The sequence below is a fragment of the Eucalyptus grandis genome, chromosome 9 (assembly GCF_016545825.1).
Source record: "Eucalyptus grandis isolate ANBG69807.140 chromosome 9, ASM1654582v1, whole genome shotgun sequence".
NCBI classification, from domain to species: Eukaryota; Viridiplantae; Streptophyta; class Magnoliopsida; order Myrtales; family Myrtaceae; genus Eucalyptus; species Eucalyptus grandis.
The window spans coordinates 1247555-1267988 of record NC_052620.1 but is presented as its reverse complement, the minus strand read 5'-3'; the positions used below and the strand labels follow the sequence as shown (position 1 = coordinate 1267988).

The window sequence follows — 20434 nt, the reverse complement described above, 5'->3', positions numbered from 1 at the left end:
TTGAGAAGAGAACCAACCAAAAAGTACATGATAAGTTCCTGGATATGGGTCAAACCTATCTACCCTCTATCCGCCTTGCTCCTATAAAACATAATGTTCATACAAAAAACATGCATAAATATATACCTGTGTCTAATGTTGATAGTTTCTTTTATGAGATTATAACAATTCAAATTTACGTGTGGCAAGCTTCTCTTCCTTTTGTTGCCCACGGAGTCCAAAAGGGTTATAAAGGCTATAACCGGACCAAAGAAAGCAAAAAAACAGACATTTGAATGCAATATCTGTGAAGTTCCTTGTGAAGTGACACTACTAGGGAACACTAATGAGAACCAAGATCTCTCTCATTGAGTGCTTTTCTTTATTTTTGTATTTTCAATATGTTGATAATCCTTAGGTACAAATGACCATGATTATTTTTATTTTACAGAACATTGAAACTACAAAAAAACAGGCACAACATAGTTCAAGGTATTCGACATGTATGAAACCGTTATCATGGTTTTCAAGGTGATTCTGAGAGATCGTAGGTACATTAGGCTGTAAAAGCCACACTGAATTGTGCAAACTTGTAGGACTAATTGTGCCATTCTACGAGATTCATGTGCAAAAATTGTCAGAACCATTAAATAGGAAGAGAAAAATTAACACTATTAATTCATGGACTGCAAATTATCATGATCCATGTATTCATGGACGGCAAATTATCATGATCCATGTTAGTCTTTGATGTGTTGCTGGTTTCAATGGAATGCAACAGATTTAGTTACTATGGACCTGTGAAAGCTCCATTAATGCACAGAGGTAATATTGATAATAAAGCTCATGTAAATCATGATATCGTCCTACTTATACTAGGATATACTCAAAACAATTATATGGTCCCGATTTTGGATTTTCGATGAACATATGACTGATGAATAAATCAAAGTAGCTGAGGTTTTGGGTTTTCTATTCTGTTAAAAAAAGGTATATACTGCTTTGTTGTTCTCAAAGACGCATAGGGGTGGTGGCGCAGTTGGCTAGCGCGTAGGTCTCATAGCTTTGCGAGTTATCCTGAGGTCGAGAGTTCGAGCCTCTCTCACCCCATTCAACTTTTTTCCTCATTTATTTTCTTATTTTATGGAGGATCAGAATTATTTTGACTGTAATCTAACGCGAGTTTTTCTTTTTTCTTTTTTAGTTCTCTTTCAGTGTCAACCCAATCCAGCAATCATCCTAACCTTCGGTTGAGAATAATTTTTGTTTTTTTGTCAACTTCCTTCTCTTAGAGTTGCCATAAAAATTTTGATCCACAAGACATTCGAAACTAACATAAGAAGAGGTCACGAGACGCCAAGGACTTTCTCTTTCATGAGGCTGACATTTATAATTCATAAGGGCGACACCGGCAGATGAGAAATGGTTAGCACATAATCCTTATTGTGTCGTGATTATTAAGGCCTTAGTCGATCATCATGTCGAATAGGAGGTAACCAAATGCCAAAAGTACCAGGTCCTTACGATAACTTAAACATTTAAAACAAATTTGACTAATTTTAGTTGGCAGATTTCTCAAAATAACTAAACAGTTTTGATTTCAGTAGTACTCTGATTCTACTTTTTTATTTTTCTCATACTTTAGTAGTTCATCCATCCTGTTTGATGAGCATGATGTTTGATGAGCATGTCTTGACGAGAGTGAAGGTAACATAACGTCCTCTACCTCTAATAAAAGGTAAGAGCTAACTCTCGGATATTTTAGTTCCATTTATTTTATTAAAAACGAATGATCTTTTTCAAAAAATAATTACTTGCATCACTTGAAATAATCTGCCCATAAAAATGTTTCCTTCATCAACAATAATTTTTCATATTATTTATTTTCTGCAAAAAGCGAAACATCAATGGGACGGCATATATCTTAGGAAAAACCGACTACAATCAAACCCCATGTCGAGAATATACGCAACCACACATATCTTGATGACTAATTCCTACCATGGAGTGATTTATACGAGTAGAAGTTTAACCCAATCTCTCCCAACTAAGATTCCAGATGCACTTTATGCCGAATACATGTATAACCAAAGTCGGTTTCTTGATTTCATCGTCATTTCTTCACTCAGTGATTCCCGTTTCACACGACCAAAAATAATTGAACTACTCAATGCTTGATAGCTACATAATAAAGCTAATTAAATTTCCATGTGATCACGCAGTTGTGTCACCTCATAATCAGTGCTGAGAGATTTCCAAAAGCAAAAGAGAGCGCTACGCCTAAATCAAGACAACATAGTTGCACAAGAACATCTTAAGTTAAGCTTGATCAAGTTGGTCCACCCAGAAAGAAGAAATTACCAATATTAACTTTTCTATGACTAAAACGCTAGACATCACATACAATTGTCGAAAGACGAGAAGAAAACAGTAATCAGCGAGCACCATAGACCTGAGAAGAATCATATTGAGGATAACTGGCTTGAGCACTCACAGGAACACTACCATAGCCGCCCGACTGCGCAACTGATTGGTCATAGCCCAGTTGGGCATTTGGCTGTTGACCGTAGCCCGGCTGAGTCTGACTGCCAGGAGCGGCAGCATAGGTAGCACCTGCACCACCACCATAGCCAGCATCTTGTGATGCTTGATATCCATATCCAAGATTGGCTGTGGCTGGCTGCTCAGGGTATGATCCATATGCCCCAGTAGTAGCAGTCTGACCATAAGCAGGTGCGGCTTGTACTTGCTGTGGATAGACAGCACCAGGCTGACTTCCATCTGTGGTAGGTGCGGAGGCATATGTAGGATATGTCTGCTGCACAGACCCACCTGCGGGATATTGAAATGCCTGCTGGGATGGCACACTTGAACCATACTGTTGGATTGGCTGACTGGACCCTGCATAAGGCATATCCCCAGGTCGATTAGCTATTGGCAGGGATGTTCATAAAAACTGAAACCAACAAACCGAGCCAACACACCAGACCGTATAATAATTTCGGTTTATCGGTTTAGTGGTTTGGTCATAAAATTTTTGTTATTAATTTATTCATTTGGTTTTGGCTTATAACTTTGGAAACTGACAAAACCAAACCATAACAGTAAGTTTAATAAATAGATTCAATTTCCTTTCGACTGACATAATTTGTAGTTAAGCCTAACCAAGTTCGTTTTATCTAAAATCCCCTATTCTCTTAACCAAAGTTTTCTGCATCTCAAGTCAGCCATTATTGATTGATTCTTCATCTCAATAACATAGAGAAGAGATTTCTATCATCTTTTGTATATTTCATTTAGTTAAAAGACGTTTTCTAATGTTTTGATAATTTCATCTGATTTAATTGTGATTATATTCCCTTTTCTTTTAATATGTATGCAGAAATAGGTGTTTTAATGTTAATTTTCCATTGCATGTTGAAGTTAGATAGTCTAAATATCTATCAAACTTCTCATTTGTAAATTGGCTTGATAGTTAACGGGTTGAAACTGACCCAAAGTGATAACAAACTGAAGCTATGGGTTTTGTTTTAGCCTCCAAACCAAACCATGGGCAACTCTAGCTATTGAAGTGCCATAAGACAGAAAATGCATTCCTTGTTGGGTATCCCGTATGAAAGTGGCTTACCATATTGTTGTGCATAACCGGTTTGGGAAGCAGCAGCAGCAGCAGTCTGAGAGTAAACCGGCCCTGAGTTTTGACCTCCATATGAGGGGTGCACTGCAGCATTTTCATACTTAGTTTCCTCATATCCATGCCCGTAATTCTGCTGAGGGTTCCCTGCCTGAGAATAAGGACCCGGATGCCCATAATTTGCACCTCTTGGCTGCCCATAATTGTAACCTGCTAATGACTGCGGTGGGCCAGATTGGCCAGAAAAATGTCCAGAAATGGATCCTGAGTGAGGAGGCATACTTGCTGGATGTCCTCCATGTCCACCAAAAAAGTCATAGCTTCCACCACGAGGAGGTGCCCTTTGCTCCCAACCAGGGCCAAAGCCACTCCTTGGAGAAGGATAACCCCCATAGGGTGTAGAAGAATACTGTGGATTCTGATACTGATATGGTCCTCTTTGTTGGTAATCATATTGCACTTGTTGGGAAGAATAAGGAGCACGTGGACCCCACTGTGGACCACCCGACCCACGCGATCGATGAGCCTGCTGGCTAAACCCACCAGACAGAGATGAATGTCTAGGAGTCTAGGTAGAACAAAATACAAAACAAATGTTGTCAATACGAGAAAGTGATGCATTAATAGCCAAAATGAAGATGAACAGGAAATCTTAAGAAGTAGAGGCTTCAAAATAGATAGGAAGAACAAACTAGCAAGGCCATGTAAGTAGTTGATTAAAAGTGCATATGAGGAAGCCACATGAAATGATATAACAAGGAAGTCCTTAAATAAAAGCTTCCAAAACAACCAGTATGAGATTTTGATCAAATCAGGAAAATAGCAGACATATCCATGATATCGGAATCAGCCAAGAGGAATTCAAAACCACTACCAGAGGACAAAATTCAGCAATGATAGAAAAAGTATACAACCCTTAAACAAGAGATGATGCAATTCATGAACTCTACGACATTCAAACCCATTGATTTTAACTTCAGTGCCAAAAATTGTCCCTGAAAGAAAACCAATGGAAACAGAAAATAGTTGCACCATATTGATATTACCCACCACGTTACACTTTTCTAGGCTAACAGTAGACAAACAATATAATATCAGCAAGAACAGATGGACTCCTTAACAAGTGCTTCAAAGGATCTTATAACTTAGAGAAACACAACGCTTTCTTCCTAAAGCGGTTCAAATAATCACTTTCTTTATTCAAGAAACCAGAAAACGGAGGATGGGAGGTGCGCCCCAATACAGCAAATGACAGCAAAACTGAATGCTCACATAAATAACAAAAATGCATAAATGTAAAAAGAAATAAATAGATAAGGTAAGAAGCCAGAGAAAGTTCATCCACAGATATGTGATATAACATGAATCAAGAGAATTGATAATCAATTATTAGCAAAGCAAACTCCACTTAAACAAGAATTGTTGACGCTAAAGTATTTATGAACATTATTGAAATGATGATGACCATAGATGTATAGACATTACTATTGCCAGTTCTGCACCACAACATACTAGCCATCTCAACTTCCCACTAAGCATGTCTTCTATACAACAGAAACCCTCCTGACCCCAGGATTTCTGCAAATTAGGCTGAAGGTACATAAACCACATGCTCCCATTGTCGCCGCCTGCTACCGAAAGAAGGTTTGAAAGCATGACATCGTCGCACAGGAATTCAAACAAAATTTATATGGAACATCCCAGTCACTGAAGATCACTGAGGTTAACAACTAAACATAGTATAGGCTCACTGCATCACTTTCGCTTTTGAGTCTCAAAGCAATCTTACCAACTATTAACATTCTGCCACCCCGAGATATAATGTCGGATACCTCTCTTCAATGGATGAGAGAATAGAGTGGTCGTATATCGGTACACCAAGAAAGCAATGCGAACACCAAGGGAGAGGCAATAGCCCAATCTGCATTTTATAAGCCAACCAATTCGAAATTGGCACTTTCAACATAAAAGAAATGATGGCAAGTGGCAACCGACATCGACCTTGGCATTAATTGTCTTTCATTAATTAACATGGTAACTCTGATAATTGCATTCTTCACAATTCTTACTCCTTGATTTTTCTCACAATCCAGAAAAGGGATCAAAGAAGCAACCAGAGTTGATTTGAGCAGGCAATCATGTTAGACTTCTAGATGTAACGACTAGAAAATCTAGAGGATACGGACGAAAATCCTAGAGAAAGAAACAATGTTTCTCCCTGAAAAATTACATCAACTAGTTTTACAGATCTATACATGTTCTTAAACTCAACAGATGTCTCTTTACTTTTATCTAAATTTCAACAATTAAACTGTTACCAAATGTTATCATCTGTCACTCCGAGGCAACTAGCCATAAATCATAGTTGCATTGAAATGAATCGCAACCCCCCAAAAAAAACTGCACGAATTCTGCATCCTACTACTAGAAACATATACAAGAGTCTCCATTGTAATGCAAAACATAAAAGTGTCCAGTCTACATTCATTCAAACTCAGACCAAGAGCACATTAAACTTTACAAATAGATGATTCAGCAAATGGCACCCAAAAAATTCATGAGAGCTGTAACTCCAAGAAATAAGCTAGAGGTTCAACAATAGCCAAACATTCCTCTATCCAATACTCAACTCCTTCTAATCATGCTAATACTAAAAGCCTACCTCCAAAATCATGAAGGAAGAGCAGTTCTACTATCATTATTGTAATTAGTCTAGGAACAAAAACCAACAATCTAATCATAGGTTTATCGATCCAAAGAATGCAATGAACTAACAATTTCTTTATTTTCCTAAATAAACAGATAACTAGCTGACCTGTTTAATAACTTCTTTTATCATCTGTGTGGCAACATCAATTTGCCTCCTATCACCAGTAAGTCGGACAACTCTTTCCTTGGAATCATCTCCCTCAGGAAGATGCTGAGGTATCAACTACAGGAAAAACATATTTATAGGTGCTTGTAAGGCATAATATTTTTATATTATGTCTTAGAATTAGATGCATATCTGGCAATGTAAGAAAAAGGTACATGCCATCAAGCACCTGTATGCGGGCCCCTGATCTTGTCTGCAGACTTTTGATTGTATCTCCACCTCTACCTATTAGTATACCAACCTGCACAAAGAAATAAATGTAAGACATGATAGCTAAGAAATTATTCATTTGAAGCAGTTCACATGTTTCCAATTAATATGGGTTTTTGCATGAATGCTTCAATGAGACCAATGTAGTTAATAAGAATAATGACACAAATAGTCCCCAAACTTTTAATTTATTCAATGTGGTCTAAACTTCAGCCCAATGAGTAATGTGATCCTTGAAATTGTAATTTGTTGAATGTGATCCCTCAACTTTTAGAAAATGTTCAATATAGCCCCAGAAATATATGAAAATATTCAAGGTTGTCTTTCTATTAATTCAAGATCAAGGACGACATTGAACATTTTCATATAGTCCGATGACTAAATTGAACTTGTACTTAAAGTTCAAGGATCACATCAAGCAGATTAAACTTCAGAGACCACATTGCAAACTGAGCTAAAGTTCTAACACTACCTTACACATTGAGTTAAAGTTTAGGATCACATTGAACAAATTGAGAGTCCAAAGATCACATTGCACATTAGGCCAAAATTTAAAGACTATTTGTGTCATTTTCCCTAATTAATATAGATAACCATGTAATGCCTCAAAGTATGACCTTCTCATTTGGCACTTTTAGTTCAATTTGTTCTGCAGACCCAGGAATGTGTGCACTTGCAATGCCTTTGGCTACAAGGGAAGGGGAACCACCAGCATCAGCCTGCAACCAAATTCACCAAAGTAAACAAAACAGATAGTTTCAGATTCAGAGAGCGATAATCTCGTTCTAAAATAGATGAAAGTAAAACACTAAGTTGAAATCAGACCAAGAACCAAAATCAAAACTGAACACACTTCCATGGGTTCCCACAGCCTAGACCTCGTAAGCCTATAGAAAATCTACAATTATACTCTTGTCAACATGTGAAAATGATTTCACATCCTTTTGGTAGGATAAGCATCAACACAAGAAACTCTAAAAGATCTTTAATGTTGCTTCCATCATAACCAAAGTGACATTTGATAAGTCTTTTGTCTTGCACCATTGGTTTATCTAATTCAACATTTCAATTATGTAAACTAGCAAATAGGCACAACCAGCACACTGATGCATGTGCAAATTCGAAAAAACAGAGGACGAGAGAATATCACAATTATAAAATGTAAAAGCAAAAGTAGGGAATGGCACTCTCACAATCTGTTTCACTTTAAGCATCTTCACTTGCCATTCTCTCCCCTTCAATATGAAAAAACAATATCCTCAGGGCAATCATGGGGTTTTCCAGTGATCAACTCTCTCTCTCTCCCCCCATCTCGGGGCAATCATGGTGATCAAGGTATCAAAGAATCATCTCACTAAGTTTTCCTAGATACTGAATAATAAGGAAAAAAGTTCTTCAAGAAAAACTATCACCAATTCTTTCAATAAGATATAGAGATAATTTTAGACATTGACAGAAGTTACATCAGTGCAGGCAATTCTATGAAATGGATCCATCAATTCATCATATTAAATGCTCATCTAACCTCACAAAAAGAAACTAGGGCAAAAAGGTAAGATTAAAGGAAATGACGTGGCAATAGAATGAATACAACCTCTGCTATGACATCCTTAATAAGCTTCTCAGCCTTGCTAATGTTCTCCTTCGTTCCTGTTAATTCCACAGGTCTTGTTGTAGATGACATATCAGCTTCAGCATCTCTCACGATCTGAATTTTCACCCCTGAATTGTATTGCAGGTAGCGTATGGTATCTCCATTCTTACCAATAAGAACACCAACCTGCACATGTCAAACCCCAAACTTGTCTCTCAGCACATATTTAGATGAAAAAGAAAAACAGGAAGCACCATCCATGCAAAAGAAGCCGTAATCAGCTTTACTAGCCAAAATTATGAAAGGTTCAGTGTTACAAGCTAAAATCCATCTCTATCCAGTTTATACCAGAAAATAATATTTCATAACATTAAATTATGCATGCTTGTGCTTCCACTTCCAGATCACTTTACTTGTACATTGAATCAATCAGAATAACAGTACACCGAGGTTGCAGATTTACACAAACCAAGAGAATGTGATCTGATTATGACTGATCACACTTCTTCAGAACATTTCAAGCATTCTCATTTATTGTTAATCATTGAAATTGGTATGTGGTACATTTTACATATATAAACACTGCTGGAAATAGAAGTGTTTCACAAGTCGCCTTCATCACAATTGTTATGTTGGTTGGAAGTGACCATCATTTCATTAAATAACCTGTCAATGGTGAGCGAAGCTTCACATCTTGAACTATATAGTTTTCTGTTAACTGTTATATTCATATACCATTCACTATCAAAAAATTTCAAAATTCTAGTGTTAGTATACTACATTGTACATCTTGTAGGTTGCAGCTGATATTTACCCAATTTCCATGCCCAAGACGCACATAGAAATAAATCATCAATTGATTAATTATTATTTTTTTCAAAAAGGCAAAATTTACAGTTTAGTTGAAAAGTCAGATAGTTATCAGCGGTTCCAGGTTTCTCCATCAAGCATTCCTTAATCTTCAAAGCCAAGCTTAGCAGACCTACCATCTATTGGACATGCGATTACCGGCAGAGTGCAACTAACAGTGAGTTTTGACTAAACTTAGGTCTTTTTCATCTTCAGCCCTACACACTTCTCCATCACTGAAATGAAGCAATTTTAGTATTGCATGCTGGCAGTTGATATGGTTTTAAACTTTTGAATCTGTTAAATCATAATAACAGATCAGTTCCAAGAATGGTAACACTTATCACCATGTCACACACTTTCGCAGGTACTGCTGTGCGTGACTTATTCCATTTGATTTGTAAAATCCTATCACTTTCCAATAAAATTGTACGACTGACTTTCTGAGACCTCGACAATCTTAGGTAGAAAAGTCATCCTAACCACCTTCACTTAAATCCGGAAAATTAATTTAAAAGTATTCTACACAAGCAGTAGAGCAAACGCACCTTACTGTTAGGAACCTCAATTTTGTGTGTCAAAGTATGACCATCATCAGATGCCTGCTGCTCTTGGGAAGGGACATCCTGTTCATTAACATCCACTATCGGCACAACTTCTTCCTCGGAAGTTCCACGGGCATCGTCAAGATCTCCCGCACCATGATTTTCCACGGACGTCTTTTCATTGTCCACTATTCCTTCGCTCACGTTTGACTGAAGCTGAGCCTCCTCAACCTCACTACCATCCAAAGTTGTCACTATACCATTTTCCTCTACAGGCTCGTCTCCCTTCTCATGTGGGTACCCATTTCCATTGGCCGTTTCTATCAAACAAATAACAGTTCATCAAGTGGAACGACCGTTAACCCTGACACTCAAATCACTCGGCAAGCAACATCTCCAATCACATTTCAAACACCCACTCACATATTCAACTAAACCCTCGCCACCTGGACATCGAATCCGCAGCTCAAACATTCAAAGGCCACAGAAGGAGCATAATCAAACAAAAAACCCGCAAACTCGACGCGCGAATCGAGAACAACACCTCAACACTCTTCCTACTTTTGCCTCCTCACGGAAACCAAGACAACACAAATAGAAACCACGCAGAGAAGCCCTAGGCGACGCGACACCGAGGGCCGCGAAGTACCTGAAACCTCGGGGTCGCCGTCGAGGCGGGGACGCTTCACGTCCGGAGAATCGGAACCCGCCGCGGCCGCGTATCCGTCGGCCGCGTAGCCGTCGGCGTCGGCGTCGGCGGCGGCGGCGTCGGCGTCGGGAGCCTCGGCGGGAGCTAGGGTTTGGTCGGCGTCCACGTCGTCGAGCTTCCGCTTGTGATCCGACGGCGGCGAGATCGCCACGACATCCTCGTCCGCCATCGACCGTCGAGAGGGAGGGGAAGGAACGCGACGGGACGAAGGTCGATCAGTGCAGAGCGAGCTCGCTTCTTCTTCCCCGCAAAGAGAGAGAGAGAGAGAGAGAATGTGCGGAGAGGTTGAGCTGGAGTGGATGCAAGAGCGCTTTAGGATATTTTCTTCGCGGGCGTGAGAAGCGGGCCGGGCTGGGCCGGAGGGGCTGTGGCGGGCCCTTCCTGGCCCATCACATACGGGGCTCCATGCCGGTGCGGGCCGTCTAAAAAATGGATCGTGTCGTGTCATGTTATGCCGTGCTCGTATCGGGTCGGTCTGCTCATGGATGAGGGCAATTGTGTGCACGATCCTACTAAAGTTTGCCAATCAGGGACAAGTCAAATCATTGATCGGATTTTCCCTCTTTAAATTGCTTTTCAAAGAACACGAGAAATCTCATTTTGATCCGATAGGCTTTAGAAACTCGTTTTGTGGTTGGGGCAGGGTACGTGGAATTCTATCGAGACATCATAGATAATATTTTAAGGATAAGTGCATTAAAAATCTTTAAACTTCTCAAGAAAGCACAATAAGATTTTAAAATCTTCATAAATTACAATCAAATCATTAATCTTATTACGAAAGCGTAATTACGTCTTCCGCAAATTCAATGCACTTTCTTGAAAATTATATGACGTAATTGTATTTTTGCAATAAATTGTATGATTTAATTACACTTCTTTTAAAAATTATAAGACTCAATTGTATATTTATGACAAGTCTGATAATTTTTAATGCACTAATCTCTAATTCCTCTTGTGAGATTTTTGTTTCCTCAGGATATAGATTTGTTTATGAAAAAATAAGGATCCTACTTGAAGTGGCATGAAATTTCTAATTAAAAAAAAAAAAAGGAGAGAAAAAAATCGGTAACCACACATTTGGGGGCAAAAATTACGGGAATGCCCCCTCCTTCCTGGAAGCACCAGGGCCACCCGTTTTCACCGCCCCGAAACGACAAGCCACGAGAGCGGGAGAGTGCCGCAAAAACCGGTGGCCAGAATTAACGGTCGAGGCGGAGGTGGGGCAAACTGAACAGGAAACTCCCCGCTCTTGCTTCCTCCTGCTCCATCTCGAGTTCCTCGACTCCACTACTCACTGAGTCTCGACTCGGCCATGATCACCTGCAAACCATCCCACCCCAACCTCGAACCCCTCTTCAGAAGAACCTGCCCGTCTTCGCGCCCCCGCCCGGCTCTCCGCAGCCAATGCGCCGTCGTCTGGTCGCCTTCGCGGCGGCACAACGCTGCCGGAGCTTGCATCGCGAGGAGCTCCAGTGGTGGCGGCGGCGGCGGGAAGAAAGAAGGCGGTGTTGATGGCAGCGGTGGGCGTCGCGAGAGCAGAGAGAGGGAGGCAGTGGAAGGAGGAGGAGGAGGAGAGAGGAAGGTGCATTGCGAGGTGGAGGTGATATCGTGGAGAGAGAGGAGGATCAAGGGCGACATCTCGGTGAGGGCCGACGTGGAATCGGTCTGGAACGCTCTCACCGACTACGAGCGCCTCGCCGACTTCGTCCCCAATCTAGTCTGCAGGTAACAAAGAACAATGCTGGTTGGTATGTTATCATGTGGGTATGGTTCTGTTGGATGTCTTATCTTTTTGAAATGTGATGGTTGATTGTGCCTGTAGCCCACTGGTTTGAGCAGTTCATCACATCATTTTAGTCAATTAGTTCTCAGTACAAGGAGTTAAATCATGCCTTTGCTTTCCTCGTTGAAGCAAAGTTCCTTCTGGAGCTGCTTAGATTTCAGGGAGGACTGATATGCAATTGAGCGAAAATGACACGAAAGGATTCATGGACCCGGCCCAATTCAGAGGGATGAGGCATAGTCGTTTTAATCGCTGTTAAAGTCATACAGCATAGTTATGGCGATACTTAGCATTGCTTGACGTTGTACGGAGGGGTTAAAACTTACTCGGTCTGTGGAGAGATGGACTAACCTTTTGGGCCATCCTTGTTTTTACAATACTTCATTTGAAGTCATGTGCCGTCCTTCTGTGTTTCATAAATGGTGCTCATCATCTGAACAAAGAGTGTTTTTTTTTCCTTCTTTTAATTGTGTAGTGGGAGAATCCCCTGCCCGCATCCTGGGCGGATATGGCTGGAGCAGAGAGGCCTGCAGAGGGCATTGTATTGGCATATTGAAGCTCATGTCGTCTTGGACCTTCAGGAGTTTGCCAATTCAGTGAGTGCCCTCAAATTGCCTTTTTTTTTTCTGTTTGTTTTAGTGTGCATTTTAGTTCTTCATGATTAAGTAGATCAAGAAAAGAAGATATCTATGAATCAAGCTGAAAACCTGATACGACAAGTGCTACACAGATGAAGATTCAACATCAAGCCAGTTGAGATAAGATGCTTCCTCTTTCTACCTTGTCGACGTTGTCGTATGTGTGCATCTGCCAAGAAAGCCTTCACACATATACGCATTTTTTACCCCTGAATGTTCTGTGGAGCTCACATAGAACATGTTATTATTAAAGGGCAGTGGCAAAGGGATTGGTTTGTTTTATCTCATTGAACTTCCTTTATGTATGTTGAACTTTAAATAAGCCGGCAGGCATTTTAACTTCATCACTGTCTAATTTGTTTGTTTTATTATATAACATATGCCTCAGGCTCCAATGCAGGACTTACATGAAATTATATCAGAATATATACCTCCTAATCAAATGAACGATCGGATATATTTTGAAGACATTAACATAAGTTCTCTTCTATGCAAGAATTAGTCCAGAACACATGGAAATCAACTTAATGTTTGCATTCTTACTTTGGTATTGCTTTTCTTTTTTAACTTTCATGATAATAGTAATAGAGGATTCAGTCTCTCTTTTTAGCTTCCGTTAAATTTTCTGAGCAAGTAAGAAACTGAAACATGCGTGCGTAGTTGTTGGACTCAATTTTCTGTGTTGCATTGATGTCACATTTGCAATACATAGGTGGAGCTTCATCAATTACTGAACTATAAATTCGAAACAACCTCATGGCGCAGGATAATGAGCGGAACTTCACTTTTCCATGGTTGATGGAGACTTTAAGAAGTTTGAAGGCAAATGGTCTTTAAAATCAGGGCCTAGGTGAGATTCTTTGTGCTTGTGTGCAAACCATGTTTAGGTATCTTCATTCTTGCTTTATACTTTTACATCTGGAAAGCATCAGCCATCAAGGTTCTTTCTTCTTTAATAGGTAAGTTAACTTCAAAAGTGACGGTTGATCAGACCCACTACAAGCCAACTGTACTAATGTAATCTGACAAACAAGCCACATTAGCAGCAAATACATGAATGAACAGTACGACATTGCGACAATCTGCAACTAATCATAATGAATGCGCCAATGAGCTCATATTAATGGAACTCCATTAAGTCTTGTGTCCAATTCCTATCTTCTCCTCCCTGAGTTATCCATCAAAATAGTGCATCCGCTAATCATCCTGTTTAGATAGATTTCAAATTTACAGGTTGTCAGTGATGAGAGTTCTTGTTTGTTTAACTGGCAAAATCTAATAAGAGGATAAAAAAAAGAGGTACTAGTGTCACCAATTTAACAACTGTCATTATGCAGCATCTTGGCCAGTCAGTCCTTTCTATAGTTGCTCTATAATCTCTTTCATTGTCTGACTTCAATCCAGATGATCAAGAAGTTACTTCTGTCCTATCATGTGCATATCCCATCTGGATAAATGAAGGATCAAGGAGTCTGCAATGCATAGGTTACATGATTTCAAGACTCATTATAATGAAATTTGGGGGTTAAATGTTATTGTGCCACAAATAGGGATTCATTTATCTACTAGTAAACAGAGAAGAATGCTCTAACGAAATTCTGTGCAACGTCTCTGCAAATAATCCTGTTGTGACTTTCCTAATTTTCTCTTTTGATCTCTCTGCTATTCAGATCATCGACAACTTTGTCATATGAGGTAAATGTGATACCACGTTTCAACTTCCCAGCTATTTTCCTAGAAAGGATCATCAGGTCAGATCTCCCAGTAAATCTTCAAGCCTTGGCATTCAGAGCTGAAAGAAATTTTGAGGGAAATCAGAAGTTGGCATCAACCACGAGGTTTAGGGACAGAGCAATCAATGGTGCCGTTACTTCCATTGGCCCTGACCTGGACGATAAGGTGCAGCCTAGAGAGATCACCAGTGCTAATGCTGGTCAACTGCCTGCGTCATCAAGTAATTGGGGCGTGTTTGGCAAAGTTTGCAAACTCGATCGGCCTTGTGTGGTGGATGAAGTTCATCTCCGTAGACTTGATGGCTTATTGGTAACTGAATGACAGTTAATATTAGAATTTCTTTGTTGGCTTTTGTTTAGGGAGACTAATTTTGTTTAGGTGAATTCTGATAGAATGCTGTTTTGGGCTGAAGGAAAATGGAGGTGTCCACCGATGTGTCATTGCTAGCATAACAGTAAAAGCTCCTGTTCGTGAAGTCTGGAATATCTTGACTGCTTATGAAAGCCTTCCTGAGTACGTATCTCTTACTCATGCTTCTTATTACTTTAGTTGGATAAGGAATTTGGCTTTTGCTCTCTAATTTCTGATAATACTTGTACTGTATCAGTGTTTTCGCATTGCTTGAGCATTTAATGCAGGATCTTTTGTACATCTGATTTTCATACTTAAAAGTTTGTGAGGGAATAATATTGTAGGTAGTTATCTTTGAGACCCAAGTGAAAACCTAGAAATCCTTTGTCCCATAAACCATTAGCGAATTAACATTCTAATGTTGAAACTCTTTAACAAGTGGAGTGGACATGCATATATCACTGTCTTCGACTGGAAATAAAATATGCATGAACAAATCTTTTGGCGAGTTCAGTTGTCATTTTACTTAGTTGCTTTTGTAATCAGTATTGTAGGTACAAATTCTGGCCTGACTATTGTGTAGTTCATATCGAACTTATTATTTGTAGTTTGCTGTCATTTAATTATCAACTTGTTGTTCAACTGCCCAGGAAAAAAGAGAAAAAGAATCATATGTAAGTAGCAATATGACAGTCAGTGAGCTAACTACATGAATGATCACAAATGAAGATCCAGTAACAATAAGTGAGAAGATGATTACAAGCGAGAAATACTAGTTCATACATACGACTGATAAGAAAACTAAAAGAAAGTGGGAGAGAATTAAATGGAATATATTTTATACAGCTATATACTTCTTTGTGCTCTAAGTACCCTGTCAACACAGCATCAACCTAAATTGTTTTCCTGCATTCTACTTTATTACAGGTTAGTTCCAAATTTGGCCATCAGCAAGATTTTATCACGAGAAAACAACAAAGTTCGCATTCTTCAGGTACAGAGAAGAACTTTTTTAGTCTATTTGGTTCAATAGATAGAAAGTTGCTTTGGAAGCATATTCAACTTTTCAAATGATGTATCATCTGCCCCAGTTTGTAGTTCTTTCTTGTTCAAACTACTTAATATTATCTTTAATAATGTTTTAATATGACTAATGCTATCTGTCGAGTCTACTTCAAAAGGTTGTGTGATGACACTTTAAGAAGAAGGTCCATGTGTCAATAAAAGTGGGCACGGTTGTATTGGGTCTTTTTCTTTTTGTTTTTCTATTCCCTCTGATCCCTATAGAACTTATGGTTTCCAAGCCAAATGTCTTTCTAATGAAAAACCATAATCACAGGCAAACTTTTTGAGCTGAAGCTGTTACTGGTTAGATATATGTCTTTGATTGGTAGTAGACATTAAAAATTAGCAGCCAAGATATGTCATATGGGGTATTACAGGTGTGGTGTGTTTCAAAAATAAAACGTGGAAAACAGTTCATGTAAACTGGGACAGATATAATGTCTTCAGGAAACTGTTGATTCGAGGAATCCCTTAGATAATTGATGGTTCATGTAAGAAAACAGTTATTTATGATTCATTCCTTTTGAGAATTTGTCTTTTTCTCATTCATTCATCATATAAATGAATAGGGATACAAGGTTGTATCATCGAGCACCATAAAAAAACACAGCATGACAAAGTAAAACTATACAATACCTACTAATAATTGAGACACTGCAAAGTCTTAACTGGGTGACACTTTTGATATAGACATCTTTGATAGACACCTGTCCAATGAGAATGTTGTGACATGTTTGATGCCTATAGATTCAGTTATGGCTTCCATGTAATCTGATTGGACTTACATTGTTTTCCGCTGAGCTCAACTTTGCCTCTAAATAAATGCAGGAAGGATGCAAAGGTCTGCTGTATATGGTGCTCCACGCCCGAGTTGTTCTTGATTTGTGTGAACATCTGGAACGAGAGATTAGTTTTCAGCAGGTCGAAGGGGACTTCAACTCCTTTCAGGGAAAATGGATTTTTGAGCAACTAGGAAATCAACATACGTTACTGAAGTATACTGTAGAGTCAAAAATGCACAAGGATTCATTTCTTTCTGAAGCTATTATGGAAGAGGTTTGATTTTACTTCAGATATTTCACGTGTAGATGTTCTTTTCATTTATTTTTTTCTTTTGGCCAATATTGCATAGATGGTCCAAAGCTACTGGTATTGTTTGAAAGTCTTATGACTATGACGTCATCTGTTCTCAAAAATAGGGAAAACAAGTTCATGGTGTTTGGTATGTCATGTTCATTTTAAAGGAATGAGCAAACGTCATATCTAAAAGTGGCTTCCCCTTCTTTCTATCTACCGAGAAGTTCTGTTGTAGACTCATCACCAGTTTAAGTGTCGTATGTCTATCAATACCATTTTCCTCCTCAGAAGATGTGAAATGTATTAACATACTGGTTTTCCGACTCACTAGGTTATTTATGAAGATCTCCCTTCAAACCTATGCGCAATTCGGGATTACATTGAGAACAGGGACACAACAGCAGCTGACTCAGAAACAATCAGTGAAAGTGGTCTCTCCAGTGAGCAAACTGCTTCACCTAGCATGGATGAAAGCACTTGTGTCAGTGCTACAACTGAGGACATCTCCAACTATGATGATGACTTATCATCACAAAGACCGAGAGTTCCGGGCCTGCAGAGAGACATTGAAGTCCTGAAAGCTGAACTCGTGAAATTCATTTCAGAGCATGGGCAAGAAGGATTTATGCCTATGAGGAAGCAACTCCGTTTGCATGGTAGGGTCGATATTGAGAAAGCAATCACACGCATGGGTGGATTCAGAAGAATTGCATCGTTGATGGATCTTTCCCTCGCTTACAAACGTCGCAAACCGAAGGGGTACTGGGACAACCTTGAAAACTTGGAAGAAGAGGTGGGTTAAGCTTGTAATATATTCCATTAGCGGACTGCATTTCTTTCATTTGAGGTTAGGATTTCCATTGTTGTCGAAGATGAACATTTGTGAACAACCAACTCTTTGTTCCCTGGGATGGGGAAGATGATTTTACTCACTTGTTAACTTGGAGATCATACTACTACGTGATTCATTGACTAGGATCATTTTTTCTTGCTTGCAGATACGTCGATTCCAGAGAAGCTGGGGAATGGATCTCTCATACATGCCTAGTAGAAAATCTTTTGAGCGTGCAGGTATTGGCCCCAAAATGACTCATCTCTTGATTTTATTACTGCATTTACCAGAGATGCCATTGTACAAGCAATCTTATAGATGCCATTGCCTCTGTCTCTGTAAGCTTTCCTCATTAACCGAGTGAATTGAAAATATGTTCTGTTCTTTAAAGCTTAAGGGCCTATTCGAAAACTCTTAAGTCAGATCAGATGTAGTTCCTCTCCTTATTCCATACTTTAGGACTTCCAGTTTTTTCTCTTTAATGATAATGCATTTCCAGTTTCACCCATGACTTTCACCATGGGGAGGCATGAACTATAACATGAAGATGACGTGATAGCTAATAAATGTGCATTCAAGGAAGTTTCTGGTTATGTTAGATAGGCCTATGTATGTGAAGTGTAACTATTCCGGTGAGGTGTTGAGTAGGTGGATCCTACATGGTCCATTTATGGATCCTCAACTATTCAAAATAAGAAACAAGAATCAACTGGTTGACGTCATAATCTGGTGAATACAGAAGAGCCATTCCTCCGGTCACTAGTGGAAAAGTGGTAAATAAGACTTGTGTTAAGTCATTTCCATCCTAGGATTACACCATACGCCATGCTTATCTAGTGCGCGACTCTAATTGCGGTATTTGATCCCATAAAAGTGGCATTTGTTTGGAATGGCTAAATGCAAACCAAGCAGGAAGAAATTCACACTAAGTTGGCTGTGGCTATCATCTATGACAATTTAACCTCATCTTTAGTTTCAAAATGAAAAATCATCTTTGAGTAAATGCGGCTTCTCCAGCTTGCAAAAGATGAATTGTCAACATGGTAAACCATGACCCAGTATAGCTCTATACCGTGACTCAAAGTTGTGAATTTCTATTATGTGGTGGCATGACTCTATAGTATATTTACATGCTAAATAAACTTAGATTAAATCCTTCTTCCATCCTAATATGTTACAGATGTTCTACAGGGAGATACGACATTGCGCGCGCTCTAGAAAAATGGGGAGGCCTTCATGAAGTATCTCGTCTTTTGTCCCTGAAAGTCAGGCACCCAAATAGACAACCGGGACTTGCCAAGGACAAGAGAGCAGATCCTGTAGCAGCTACTGATGTAGAGGTCGAGGATAGGTCGACATCTAAACCCTACATATCGCAAGATACTCAGAAGTGGCTTTCTCAACTTAAACATTTGGACATCAACTGGGTTGAATGATGAGTGATTTGGGGCGGTGATATCCTTCCTTCTCCCCGCCACACCCCCAGAAAAAGGAAAAAAAAAAGTTCTTGAAGCTGTGGCAAGTTGCCCTATGGTGTTTCGATTTTTGTGGTTCATCTTTCAACTTCTTGAAATCGATTGCACTGTGCCCCCGTCCTTGGCTCTGGCCAGAAGTTCGCCAGAGTTGCGACCACATGAGTACATGAGACTAGTTATGGATGACATGATTGTGACAAGTTATATACGAAAAAAATATACTACAAAGTGATTATATTCTCATGTACTTTTGGCAGTGAACTTGTTTAGATTCCTATGTCTTTCTTCATACTTCTTCGCACTAGCTCTCTCTTGTTGTAATTAATCCGCTTTTACCTTGTCCTTTTTCATCGCTTAGCGCGAGAATGGTTTTGGACAGCCCCATATTTTCTCTTATCATTTGACCTTCACCTTGTTTTCCTCCCAATGTCGCGGTCCCGTACCATTCCAATTGACGCATGTACGCTTTCTTCCTCGAAACACTGATGGTTGAATGCACGCACAAGCACTTGATTTAACAAAATTGTCATGTGAAGTCTTTCGGTAAACAGAAAAAGACAACTCATTCAACAGGATTTGGCTTTTGGTGGCAAAGTCAAAAATGCTTTTACTAATTTGCAACGACCCTCATTGATTGCATTGTTCCTCTAAGATTTTTCTAATAGTTTAAGCTGTTAAATAAATGTGTGGTTTAGTATTCATTCTTAATCTAGTCTTTTTTAACCTGGTACTAGGTGTGGACATATTTAATTATGAAGATAAATAAGAGTGTGAAAAGATTCAAACTCAGGATCATTGTTTTGATATCATGTGAGATTTTGTGAGATTACTGTCAACTGTTCTAAAAATTTATATGTTAAATGAATACATGGTTTAATAATTAAATTATTTTAACAGTGTGCCTTATAATGCACTTATAGATTCCCATCCCCTTAGAAAGCCTCCTATTCATTGTTGCGTCACGTCATTGGACTCATTCCTCGACATGGAAAATATTTCAGTCTCACAAGCTCCAGAGTTTATGCAAATGGAAGTGGCAACACAGCCTGTAGTTGGCCCAATGGCAACGGGCGTTTCCATG

General features: G+C 39.3%; 2 protein-coding genes and 1 non-coding gene across 9 annotated transcripts; 2 read left to right on the top strand and 1 right to left on the bottom strand.

The window, feature by feature from the left end:
• The first annotated feature begins 1003 nt into the window (after window positions 1-1003).
• TRNAM-CAU lies at window positions 1004-1089 on the top strand. Its single transcript is given in 2 exon segments — window positions 1004-1041; window positions 1054-1089. It is a non-coding gene; the product is annotated as a tRNA-Met (tRNA).
• A 1022-nt stretch (window positions 1090-2111) lies between these two features.
• LOC104418019 (far upstream element-binding protein 1) lies at window positions 2112-10680 on the bottom strand. Its single transcript, XM_010029228.3, has 8 exons — window positions 10336-10680; window positions 9690-10006; window positions 8293-8478; window positions 7316-7417; window positions 6658-6729; window positions 6429-6545; window positions 3608-4181; window positions 2112-2880 (listed from the first exon to the last, which is right to left on the bottom strand). The coding sequence occupies exons 1-8, from the start codon at window positions 10562-10564 to the stop codon at window positions 2414-2416; spliced, it is 2064 nt and encodes a 687-aa protein (XP_010027530.2). The 5' UTR covers window positions 10565-10680; the 3' UTR covers window positions 2112-2413.
• Window positions 10681-11582: 902 nt separating this feature from the next.
• On the top strand, window positions 11583-19752 carry LOC104418018. Of its 7 annotated transcripts, none has more exons than XM_039302170.1 (11): window positions 11583-12123; window positions 12657-12777; window positions 13585-13669; window positions 14490-14514; window positions 14610-14862; window positions 14966-15066; window positions 15832-15898; window positions 16798-17025; window positions 17378-17839; window positions 18045-18117; window positions 19070-19752. In XM_039302170.1, exons 4-11 carry the CDS (start codon window positions 14510-14512, stop codon window positions 19312-19314), a joined length of 1434 nt encoding a protein of 477 aa, XP_039158104.1. In that variant the 5' UTR covers window positions 11583-12123; window positions 12657-12777; window positions 13585-13669; window positions 14490-14509; the 3' UTR covers window positions 19315-19752. The 7 variants fall into 7 exon arrangements, with proteins under 7 accessions (XP_039158104.1, XP_039158103.1, XP_010027529.2 ...); XM_039302169.1 differs by having other exon boundaries at window positions 12851-13669; XM_010029227.3 differs by having other exon boundaries at window positions 14490-14862.
• The last annotated feature ends 682 nt before the right edge of the window (window positions 19753-20434 follow it).